A 13,580-nucleotide genomic window follows, 5' to 3' on the forward strand; every position below is an offset into this window, starting at 1 on the left:
TTACGAGTGCTAAAATACAAATTATAGAGTCCATGTATACATATGATTAGAGTTTGCCTAAAATAGGGCCACACCCTTCATATATGAATTCAACTATCAAATTTTTGATCAAGATTTACCGAATCTAGTAACTATAATATATCCGTTAAAACTATCTCAGACGAGGCGAGCAAGATATGCAAGGAATTGCACTTTTAAGATTAGAACTAGAAAAACATGCATATGTCTTTCAATTTATAATCAATCATACTCAGTAAAATTATACCAATAACAAAACTATTGATAGAGTTTGAGGAAAATTGGATGTAAACATACCATATCACTTACTCGGTCATTGCAACTCTCTATTTCATCGCATTCATTATGTTGTATCACTTATTAAAAACAGCCGTCTTATTAATAACAAAACTATTGATTGTCCAGTTACCAATAGCCGTCTTATGTATCAATGATTAAAATAATATATTCAAGCGTTTATTTAGTTTCCTAGTTTTCAACTAATTAAAAATAGTTACGCATTAAACGTCCATATATATATATATATATATATATATATATATATATATTCCCTAGATAGTTTGAGAATGTATCATGTTATAATCTTATTAGTTTTATTCATCTTGTATATTAGATGTAACTAGAATTTTTCCTTTGTAGGGGTTGAATACTAATTTGCACTTAAGTGAGACAGGTGATGATGATTTGAATGATAATTGTCTTGTTCCTGGTGACATTCATCTTTGTTTTGAACTTTGAGAGTGTCGGACCCATGTTGTTGATAAGCAACAAACAACAAATATGGACAAATATCCGTCGACAAAAATAACCAATCATCTCCATAATTTATATAACATTTTGCACTACAAGTTATACAAAAAGTTAGCCACGAAATGTATTTTTCTCATAATGAAATTGTAGTCAAGAAATAAAGAAGAAACTTTAGCACTATGTTAAAGATAAATAATTATATATATATATATATATATATATATATATATCTTATTTAAACGGTTACACATACTCATCTACTCCTAAACTCCCCAAGAGAAAAATCTACTATAACATTCGGTTCTGAACCATACTCTTCATATATAAACAAAAATTAAATATTAAGGTGAGTTGTAGCTATATGTATGAGGATAAAGACTTCAATATGAATGATCTTGACATTTGAATTGTTTTACATATTAAAACGTTAAATAATTAGTTTATTTATATACTTTCATGTACCTAAGAGTAGTAATACTTCTAGTAGAGTTTAGTAATCTCAGGATTATCATAATTATATGAAAAAATTTATAAATAGGAAATATTAAAGGGGTGTAATGGTTTATATGAGAGATAAAAAAAATTTGGGTTTCTAGGTGTTCCGCCAGGCGGAACCGACCATGATTGGAGAACCTGTCAGAAACTGTCTGGTGACCTGGCTCTTATTTTGGTATTCCGCCATTTCAAATGGCGGAAGTGAAATATAAACCACATGTTCTGTCATTTGAAATGGCGGAACAAAATATTTACCTCTTATAGGCTGCCCCTATTCATTTTTCTCACTTCCGTCATTTGAAATGGCGTGAGTGAATAGTATAATATCCTGACACATCTGACGAGTGCTGTTGACCAAAACTATTCACTTCCGTCATTTGAAATGGCGGATGTGAACAGCACCGGCAACTTATGACGTGACATGACCTTTCTAGCACCTTTTTGACCACACTATTCACTTCCGTCATTTCAAATGGCGGAACATGTGGTTTATATTTCACTTCCGCCATTTGAAATGGCGGAACACCAAAATAAGAGCCAGGTCACCAGACAGTTTCTGACATGTTCTCCAATCATGGTCGGTTCCGCCATTTCAAATGGCGGAACACCTAGAAACCTAAAAAAAAATTATCTCTTCTATAAACCATTACACCCCTTTAATATTTCCTATTTATAAATTATTTTCGAATTATGCATATAGACTATGTCTTTATATCATGTCTCATTTATATCATGTCTCATTCCTCTGGGAGTTTGGCTAAAGCTTATTCATTATCCACCCGGTAAAGTATTAGGTATACTCGCTTATAGATACCTTCTAGTATTCTTGTTACCCGAAACTCAGTCGTTTAGCCAACCCATATGGTATGATTACAAAGATAGTAAGCAAACAAAAAGAAACCAAACCTAATTACCCTTTCAAGTTTTTAACAATGATATTTAAATTTGTACTTTACACACGTATGTTGATCTAGTATTTTAATATAGTTTCTTTTTTCAATTTTTGATTTTACTTACACATATATACACATATATAGGTTATAAACATCATCATCATTATACTCAGTATATTCCACTAATAGCTAAGCTATGGTAGAGTTTGAGGAGGGTAAGATGTAGACAGCCTTACCTTTACCCTTTAGGAATAAAGAGACTGCTTCCGGTGAAACCCCCAGCTCGATAATAGTTTTGCATCAAACCTTGGACATAAGGAACATAACACTCAACCATTGGGGCAACGCCGATTGATGCATATATCCTTGTCTTTCGGTTATCAAAGCCAACACATGATGTTTGATTAACATCCCACCACTTTTAACGTTATTTTCACGAGCTTAGTAAAATAACGTCAAAATTAGTGCAATTTTATTTTTGTTCACCTGAGAGTTCACACATATATACATTATATGCGCACAACGAAGCATAGCGATATAATGTATACGTATATAGACGAAATATATAAATTGCAATACAATCATTTTATTATACTTCTATAAAGTAAGAATGAATAAATTAAAAAATAATATTTTTTTGTGTTACGTCTAGCTAGCATTGTGTATTGATCATCTAAACCCTATATATATTCATTATCATATCTTTGTGTTTTCTTTCTTTAATTCTTCCTCTTAAGTTTAATCCATCATATAATAATCTTCCACTTGCAATATCCAAAATGTCAACCAATAAAAAAGGAGTCATGCATGTATACAAACTTGACACTGGCAACCATCAACCACCGTCAACCACCACCAAGAAAATAATAATCCGGAGCTTAGGATCACTACTCCGAAGATCGAAAACCTACCGCGAAACCAATCATAATCACATTAATAATAATAACAATTCAAGCAAAGAAGATACAAAGGAAGTGGTTTTAAAATCATCAAGAAAATCACTTCCGGCGGTGGTGGACGGCGGCCGGAGACCGGTTCCGGCGGTCAACGATGGCCGGAAGTCGGCTTCGGTGGTGGAAGAAGGGAAGAAAGGGAAAGTGGGAGTTGAGGTTGGGGTGGTGGCGGGGCGGCGGTCGGCGGAGAATAGGGCGGAGATGGTGATGATTAACGTCGGTGAAGTGGCGGATTTGTATCAAGTGAAGGTGTTGGTGACGGACATGACGGCGTTCATGCAAGTCCATGCATTCCGATGTGCAAGAAGGACGTTTGATAGTTTGGATAAGTCTAGTCCAAGGCAAATTGCTTTTAATATGAAAAAGGTATGTATTTTGTTTCACAAGTTTTTACAACTTTTAAAAAGTTTTTAAGGTATCCTATACATAAGTCATATTTAATATAATATCACATGGTCGTTTGAGGCTTTGTCAAACGGTCGTTTGAAAGTTAAGACGCCAGATCTTGGTTTCTTTATACGATCGTTTGAATGATAGGATCTCAAACTTTAGTATCCTTATTTTTCAAACGACCGTTTGACGAATTTTCAAATGGCTGTTTGAATTTAAGATTTAAAAGTGTCTTATTTCGTTTTGGTTGCCTAACTCGAATAGTCGAAGTTGTTTTTATAGCATGATGTTGACAAAATGAGTACTATCATTTTTGTTTGTAGAGTAAGTGAAAGTCTTGAGGAGTAAATCAGGAGACTTTTTCTCCCAAAGTTTAGAAAATAATATTATAAGTTATTTTTTTAGTTTAACAGAAAATTAACAAGTGAAAAAAAATATACAATTTTTATTTTTTATTTTTATTTTTATTTCAAAAGTTAATCAAGTTGCCCTTGATATTAAAATGATTTCATTTGTTAGGTGCATAAAAAGATACGAATAAAGTTTTGAAAATAAGCATTTTATTGGTTATATCTATACGTTAATATTAATTATGTCCCCGACAACTTTTTTAGCTTTATAGCATGAAATACAACTTTATGTGTCAACTCTATATGACTATATTCACATATCATAAAAGTCATAAACAAGTCTTTGAAAGCACAATATTACCCACTTTTTTTTTTCTTTCATTTCACTTATATGCAATTTTTTATTTGAGTTTCTGTTTTTTTTTTATTTCATCAAAGGGCCTACTTTAACCTAAGTAAAAATGTTGGCCTACTTACATCTACTAACTCTTAAATTACACCATAATCTACTCATTTTCTAGGACTGTTCACAAAACCTCCCACCTTACAGGCTATACATAAATTATATAATGTAAAATATTTTATGAATATGACAGACAAAATCAAGTAAATATAAAAAAAAATAAATATTTTAATTTTGTTTCTTATGATTGGTTGTTTAGGCTACCAACTCATCATGTGGCATATGATTCAAATCTTGCTTTATGACTAACCCATGTGTTTTAAATATAATAATCTAGAAAATAATAATTGTGTATTTTACGGTGTTAATTAAACTGATTTTATTTTTTTATTTGATTATTTTGTGTGGCAGGATTTTGATAAAGTATATGGGCCGGCTTGGCATTGCATTGTGGGCTCAAATTTTGGTCATTTGTGACTCATGCAACCGGTTGTTTTCTTTATTTCACTACAGAAGATTTATATGTTTTAGTTTTCAAGACAAAAGTTAGAAAAGATGTGAAGAATTCAAATTAAAAAAACAAAATTATAAACCTTAAAATATTGAATATGGATATATAGAGTTACACTTTTGTTTTCTTTGTTTTGTTTTTTATTCATTTCAGTTATTTGTGTTTGATCATGTATAAAGGATGATGGTTTGACATGTAAATACATTTATTTAAATTGTAAGAGTAAGGTTTTTACAAAATAAAGTAAGTAATAACCTTCTATTTTCCCTTCATATTTGTATTTTTAAAATATAAGAACGTGGATTATAGGGCATAAAGCATATGATATGGACTACTCGATCATTCATTATTAAGTATATTAATAAGTTAAAAACTCTGGACACCCGGTTAATGTATAATCAGTCTAACCGTAGGTCAACCACAGAAAGAGTTGGTTGAAACATAAAGAACTAAGTAACATAAGAACCAAGGCCAAGAGACGAATTGTCATTAAATAAAAGAAGTCAAATTTTGATTCCTCAAGTTAATGAGTCTTCGATCATTGTGTTCATAAGACATCTAGTTAAAGATTGGTGATTTGTTTAAGACTACTTAAAAATGAATGTATTTTTTATAAAACTCATAAACATGTATTTAGAAAATAAGCTAAACCTTTATAAAATAATCTAACAGTTAATTAAATGTTAGTTCGAATGTTCTAAACTACCTGCTATCCATTTCCAAGTGCTGCTACCAAGGATGATTTCAAAGGCACCCAGCCCCATTTAGGAGGCCCATTATGTAAGGCCCAAATTGTTTTAACCCTAAGAAGATTTGTATTTTTGTATAACACCCACCATTATGCTAGGAGAGCCGTGTTCGCGGCTTGTAGGCTACACGCACTAATGGTGCATAAATCGGTTAATCCATTAACTGGTTAATATGCTAATCGGTTATTTTTTGGCGTGAAATAACCGGTTAGATTGGTTTTCAGGTCGGGTAGTAACCGGTTTTGACCGGTTAGACCGAACTGGTTAACTGTTTTATAATCGGAAAAAACCTGATTTTTAATAAAATAATAATTAAAGAAATCGGTTAACCGGTTTATAACCGGTTTTGAAATCAATAATATAAACGGGTTACTAACCGGCGGTTAGGATCGGTTAGTAACCGGTTACAAAATCGGGTATAAACCGGTTAGAAACCAGTTATGTGCACCTCTAACACAACCCGAGACCTCTACAATCTCTTGAAAGGATGATTCTCTTCCATGAGAGCCAACTTATTTTCTCATTCTCATTGTTCTCTCCCTATAAAAAGATTCTTGTTTTAATATCCACAATTTTAATACTTTAACCTATGCCTTGAAAAGTGAGAAATAATATGTGCCCAGACTACCAAACATCGATTTACTTAGACCATGAGTAGTCATAACTCTCCACCTCTAGGCATTATGCACCACGTGGCGCCCAGTCAGAGTTATGGTTTTTTACAAAAACATGGTGTAGTCATAATTCTCCACCCCCATGCGTTATGCGCCACGTGGCGCCCAGTCACTTTTACATTTTTTTTTTTTTTTTAATAACTACTCGTCCTCGTCGTCTTCGCCGTCTCCGTCCTCGTCGTAACCCCTAAAAATTGTAACCCCTTAAAAAATCTAATCTATACATGAAAAAAGCCCGAAAATAGGGTATTCAAATACCCGATTTTAGAATACCCTGTTGCATACTCGACCCGAACCCGATGCATAGAGTATGGTTTTTAGAGACAATACCCGGACCTGAATCCTACCCGGATATTGCCAATAGCCGATTTTTCAAAACTCGGTCATACCTAAACCCGGGTATTTGAAAAACCCGATTTGTCAACCTCTAGTGAGTACTATGAGACTATGAGTCAAACGAAAACAAGGCCATATCAGCCCAAACTAACACACTAAAAACCGGCCCATAAAAAACCATTCATTACATACTTACATATACCAATCAAAACCCTAAAACCACACCATCTGTATATCAATCAATCACCAGCAGCCGCCTCATTTCCACCTTCATTCACTCACTCAAAACCCTAACCCTAACAACAACAACCATGGCAACACCACCACCAAACTCCGTCCAATGCTTCGGCCGGAAGAAAACCGTCGTGGCCGTAACCCACTGCAAGGTAATATATAACGGCTCCAACGGTAATATATAACGGCTCTTTTTTTGATATTGGAGCCAATTCTCGCGTTGTATATATAACGTTCAAGAAATAAAACCAAAACGCAGGGGGGGGGGTGCCCCGGCGTTATAATGCAAAATGCCATGCATAACGCATGACTACGGACAGTCTTAGTGTTATTCTTTCTCCCAAAATAGGATGTCAATACTGGAAAAAGTAATAATAATAACCCACTTCACCAATTTTAATAGAAGAATACAAATCAGTATTTAGCCAACTTTACATTGGTCTTACCAATTTGAATTCAAGTAACCAAATGCTAAAAGTAGAATAATAACGCTCAAATTTGAAGTATCTAAAAATATAAATATATAAACGGTGCGATCCAATCAAAATTATGACTGGCTTTTAGTGTAAACTGTAAACAAAACCATTTGTTATGGTTTGAAAATTTTTAAAACCAATGATTGTGTGAATAGTTTTACGGTATTAAATCAAATTGTGAACGCCCCTAAGTAAAATTAGACAACCCCCTTATACCTAATTGATTACTATTAATATATACGTGCCCATAAATCTTTTCAAACAAAAACAAACAAAAATATTGCTTTTTCCCATTATAAAGCATGGACATGAAGTATGTTTTGAGGATTTCTTCCCCATAATTGAGGTTTTGAAATCATTGTATTTGGCCCAAAAACATTGATAATGAAGACATGAAGTAACAAACAAACTCAAATAAGAAATGAGTTTATCATATTCATATATATCTATATGACCAACAATGAACTTCACATTATTGCTAACGTGTCATTGATTCCCTACAGAACATAATGTGTGACGGCATCAAATATGTTTATGGTAAAGAAGATAAGGTAATACATGGTGGTACTTGGTAGTATCTAGAAAGTTGAGGGGATTATTAGTTAAATAAAAATTAGGTCACGTCCCAATACATGTGTTTTTGACTCTTTTAACTTGAAAAAAATGGCTTATGTAGCCAATAATAAAGGAACACGTGACCACAAACATTTCTTTAATGAATTTATAGATTTATGACTTTCGAAATCAAATATATATCATAAATAAGCATGCTACAATATTTGTTGATGTAAATCTAAAAGTTTATTTTAGGGTTTTTAATATGACTTAGATCATTGATATGAGCTTTATCTATACAATTTAATAAATAAAGGTTTTACTTGCCACATGTTATTATATTAACATCCCTCACTCTCAAAATCCCGCCTTAAACTATATCATATTGACTGTAATTTTACTCATTGTTATATGAAATTAACAAATATTTGTAACGTGTTTTAATTTTTAATTTACAATGATTGTTGCTTGATTCTTTTTTTTTCATACCCTTCATAATTTTTTTTTATTTTATTTGAAAGTTTCCTATTTTTTGTTATATTTTGTATACATACAAAAAGAATTTGCAAATAAATTGTGTGTAAAAGACAATGAAATGCATATTCTGATTCAAATATTAACAACGTATGAAAGCTATTCTATTACTGAATAGCCCATCTTCATGAAAGAATATAGATTGTCAAATGGTGGTACCTGTAAGTTTATGTTTAGTGAGGTTGAGAGTAAGCTTATTGTTTTACAGGAAACAAGCCAACAACTACGTTCTATTTCATTCGTATCAATAAATTGTTATTTTTGTTATTTTTATTTCTGTATAAAAGTAAACATCTTTGGCTGATATCTCTTGCTTTGACTTTTGTTTCATTTCAATCCAATATTACATGTAAAAACACCTAAAGAATTTATTAACCTGTTTTATTTTTATGGTGATTTATTTCCATCAAATTTCACTCCAACGTTTCCAATTTCTGTCATGAAACAACCATCTTTGCATCTTTATTTGGACCCATAAGTTTCGCAGTCAAGAATCTATTTAAAATCGGGTCTTCTGTGCTTCTATATTCACTTGAATGTAGATCGCAGATTCAAACTTTGAACAACATTGTTTTTTAAAATAGATTTTGATAGTGATTTTGAGATTATTCGATTACCCCTGTGGAAGAAGCAAGCTTTTGAGCATATTCTTCATATGGGTCAGTGATATACGTCTATTTATACATCTTGAATCCCGTGTAAAGTTTTGTTTATTTAATGTTTTGAGTTCGTTTTAGTTCGAGTTTCGTTTATCTTTTATTATTTAAGGTTTTGAGTCAAGTTTTATATATTTATCGTGTTTTAACTCTTTTGATGTCTTGCATGTTAAACTTAATTCTTTCTATCATTTCATGCGAAATTTATGTTCGTTTTACTCGTCAATGACTACATGATTAGTTCACTTAGAGTTTCGATTTGTTTTCATGTAGATGGTGGCTTTGGAGTCAAGGAAAAGAAGTTCTAGAAGTTTCTCATCGTTACTTGGAGTTCAAGAAAGGGGCCTAACATGAATAAACAAGAAATAATTGCAAAAAACGAAAATTCACCCCAGGGGGCGCCGCGCCGCGCCTAGGCAAAAGGCAGTTTGCCGTCGCGGGCGCCTAGGCCTTTCTGGTCACTCGTTTTCGCAAGTCCAAGCCCATTATGCGTTCTATATATAAATCTTTATAACCAATCCGATTCTACAACTTTGGGCAGCCGATTTTGAGAGAATTATTAAGGGTTTGAAGGTGATTTGAAGCTAGGAACCAAGGAGGATCAAGAGTTCTTTCATCCGGGTGTTCAAGGATCAATCGCAAAGGGTTTTATCGCTCTAACTTTCGTTCCTTGTTCATTATTTGTCATGTATTTCCTCTTTGTTTTTAATACTTGTTTAGGATTGTTTTTAATAATGATTCTAGGCTAGACTTCATGTCTACCTAGGTTTGATGAACATGTTTGAGACTTGATTGATGCTTTGGACTATTGTTTGATTATGGATTTCGTTATTTAATAGTAAAGACTTGGTTTTGTTTTCATGATGCGTATAAGTATTTATTATCTTGATTGATTATTAACTATTGCTTCACATAGATCTTTTATCTTTTGATTGTGTTCTTTAGATTTAGGGTTTATGTTTAATCATTACTTGGTGTTTTGATTATTATGGTTGAATAGGCCTATTAGATCATAGAAGCTTGTTAATTGTTGGTTAGGGTTTTAAATGCTTTGCTAAATTCCAATAGCTGTAAGGTGAGGAGTTGTTCATGTGTCTTGGTCAATTGCATGCTAGGATAGTTAGTGACAATATTCTTGCTTATTGTGTTGATCCATGTTCATGATGTCATGTTAGCTTATCAAGTTATCTAGAGTTTAGTGTTTCGTAAGATTGCTTGCTTTAGATACTATTAATTAACCCTAATTGATAACTTTGCGGAAATCAATAATACTGGTTGCTTAATAATCTAATAATTGTTCTTTTGGATTTCATTTGATTCAGTCAAAGGTCCTTAGGGTTTGTTAGATGAACACATTTAGAAATCAGTTTCCATAATCATGTTATTTGTCCATTACTTGATGATTGTTGATGCATGGGATTCTTACCTAGGTAGATTCCTTCTCTGATTGGTTTCGATCTTGTGTTTAGTTGCTCGTTTCTCGTTTACTTGTTTATTTAATTTCCTAGTTTAATTTTAGTTTAAAATCCCCCTTAAAACATTAATAATAAATAGTCGTGTCGTAAGTCGAGTCTAATTAGTTAATTAACATAATTTATAGAGTCCTGTGGGTTCGATACTCCGGACTTACTTAGCTTTAGTACAATTGACCGGTTCACTTGCCGGTGTTTTGTTTAGTTGAGTCTTAGGTCTAGTTTTTATTACTTGTTTAAATTAGTTAATATTTAATTGACTGTTTTTAGCACATCAGTCAGTTTAAGACTTTAAGTTAATGACTTTACGATTTGGATTTTTGGATCTTTTTCTTTTTCTCCTGTTGATATTCATTTAGATTTGATTACCAGATTTGAGAAGCGTATAAAGTTTTCAGAAAAGGGGTATACTCGCTGCTACTTATGATGGACAATTTGTGAATTATATGACCTGATTTTTTTTAGATTTAATTACTTAAAAGTATTGTATGATTTGTATTTCACGTCATAAATGTTATTTTTCTTTCTACTTCTTCACATATTAAGCACGCATCATAATCCGAAGTAAATAACTCAATAAGCTTCTTGGAATACCTTATCTCCAAGCACTCATACAGATGGACCACCATGCTGTAGGCATGCTTTGACTTTTGAGGTCAAATGTACTATTTTTCAGAAAGACTAAAACAAATAGTCACCTAATTTTTGAGTAGCAATTCTCACTTTGGTGGAATAATAAGGCGGTAAGGGTGTAAAATAGAAGACAAAGAGTTAGAATGCAAAATTTAACTATTCAAAAAAGTTAGAGAAAAAAACTTTTGAGTTTTCCGATAGCACATTTTAGTGTTGATAATACTACCATTTTGGAAGCAAATCAGTTTATATTGCTTGTAAAATGATTTGAATTCGTTACTAAGTATTTATATTTTTATTCATCTAACTCGTGTGATACATCGATTACTAACCAATTTTTAGAGATTTATTTGTAAGTTTTTGAGTTATAATTGTAATTTGACTCTATACTTATTTAATGTAACACACAACTTTATTATTCATTATTATTTTATTTATAAAGTTATGACTTATATAGTTTAAGTTGTTCAACCCGTATACTATACGGGTACCTAACCTAGTTAGTATTATATAAATTCAGTAGGTGTGTCAATTCCTGACACAACCCGAAATCCTACACGAAAAAATATAGGTTTTTAGTCGGCTGACACGACCTGTTTTCTTAAACAGGTCTACCCGAACCCGACACATTTAAAAAACAGGTCCACCAGAACCCGACTCATTAAATAGTGGGTTGACATGTTAACCCGTTCTTTTTTTTTTGAAAGGTGAATTTCTTAATCCCTTATTAGAAGTGGGTTTTGAACCCACAACCTCCCCAAACCTTAGTGTATTAGAAGATTTGTCTCTACCATTAGTTTGTTAATTTTTCAATTAACTTTTAAAAGTAAAACTAATTTTTTTTACACTACTTTATTTACTTTTTACTTCTAATAATTTCATGTTATTAGAGTAATTAATTGTTTAAATTATTATTAAGTCAACAGATATTACTTATATTCGTATACGAACGTAAAATGGGTTAATCCGAAACATAACCCTAGCACGACACGAATTCAAATATGGGTTGGGTTAGGGTTGAAAAATCTCAACACGCTAACCCACCAACCCGAAACTCATCAACCCGTCAACACGATACGATTGACACCCCCATTAAATTGGATTGAACCGAACTAGTTCGACTTGTTATTTGAGAAACCGTTGGTGGTTTATTTACAAGATAATGGACATGGCTATAATAAACCGATTAGTTTTAACTAGGGGTGTTCAAGAAATCCAAAATCCGGAAAAAACTGAAATCCGAACCGAAACCGAAACCCAAATAAACCGATCCGAATTCTTATTCGGATCGGATCAATCCGAATATTCGGATCGGATTCGGATATGGAATTTGAAAAAATTCGGGTTGTTCGGATTATTTGGATATCCGTTTAATCCGAATAAAAAACATGTTTTTAGTGATATTTTCCGGTTTGGTATATATATTAGACTATTATTTGAAGTTTAAACTTTAAATTTGTGTTAAGAGCAATTCGTATTTTCCGGTTTGTATGTTTATTATGATTCTAAACTACTAAATTAAATGTTATGAACAAAAAAATAGGAAAATTTTTTAGGTTTATTTCGGATTATTTGGATAATTTCGGATTATTCGAATGCTATCCGAATTCGATCCGAATTGAATTCGGATAGATTCGGATCGGATAGGAATATTCCTAATTCGGATCGGATCGGATTTCGGATAAGGTCCAAAAATTTTCAAATCCGAATAACCCGAATAATCTGTTATCCGATCCGATGAACACCCCTGGTTTTAACAAAAACCTATTAAAACCATAACAGCTTAGTTAAAATGGGTGAAAAATGTCGTTGAATGCCTCATCGCTAACTTTTGAAGACTAAATAACTTGTTGTCATAGTGTGGATTCAATTTAAAAAAAAATAACAATTTGGTTGTTTCTTTATTCCTTTTTAAATTCATCAATGTATTCTACATGATTTCGCTGATTGACCGAATTTGAATAGAAAAGTTTTTTAATTGCAAATTATTCTACTTAAATAAAATAATAATTTGGTTGTCAACTCCTTAGATGTGTGTTGTAGTCATGATATTAGACAACACAATTATTTAAAATTTAAATTGTACATTTAATTACAAATATAATCTTTCAATAAAAATAATAGACACATATGTAGATATGAATCTATGACTCAACAAAACAAAAGAAAAGAAGTAAAAATAATATATAATAACTTTTTAAATGGTCAATGAATTTTTTAAGTAGGCTATTGACTAAATTAATTACATTGGGATACTTCCCTTTCGATTCGAGGATAATTCCAATTTAAGGCCAACGCCTGTAAACACTCGCCCGAAGACATGACAGTGTGGTGAGATAAAACTCGTTTAGTTCAGTTATCGAACTAGTAATGACACCTACTCACCTAGTATCTCATCATCACCTGGTGCCGACGAAACTAAATTATGAGTGTGAGAATCAAACTTGTGTCACATGAAATACCAAATATCTTCCTTATCACTCCATCACAAGCTCGTT

The 13,580-nt window shown here is 32.2% G+C and overlaps 1 protein-coding gene across 1 annotated transcript; it reads left to right on the forward strand.

Moving 5' to 3' along the window:
- Positions 1–2,935: 2,935 nt before the first annotated feature.
- LOC143533135 (uncharacterized) lies at positions 2,936–4,831 on the forward strand. The gene is made up of 2 exons (XM_077027998.1): positions 2,936–3,475; positions 4,664–4,831. The coding sequence occupies exons 1-2, from the start codon at positions 2,936–2,938 to the stop codon at positions 4,727–4,729; spliced, it is 606 nt and encodes a 201-aa protein (XP_076884113.1). The 3' UTR covers positions 4,730–4,831.
- Positions 4,832–13,580: the final 8,749 nt, after the last annotated feature.

The sequence above is a fragment of the Bidens hawaiensis genome, unplaced genomic scaffold, assembly GCF_021521415.1.
Source record: "Bidens hawaiensis isolate Kalapana, Puna unplaced genomic scaffold, B.hawaiensis_p1.1 tig00009619_1, whole genome shotgun sequence".
Taxonomy (NCBI): Eukaryota; Viridiplantae; Streptophyta; class Magnoliopsida; order Asterales; family Asteraceae; genus Bidens; species Bidens hawaiensis.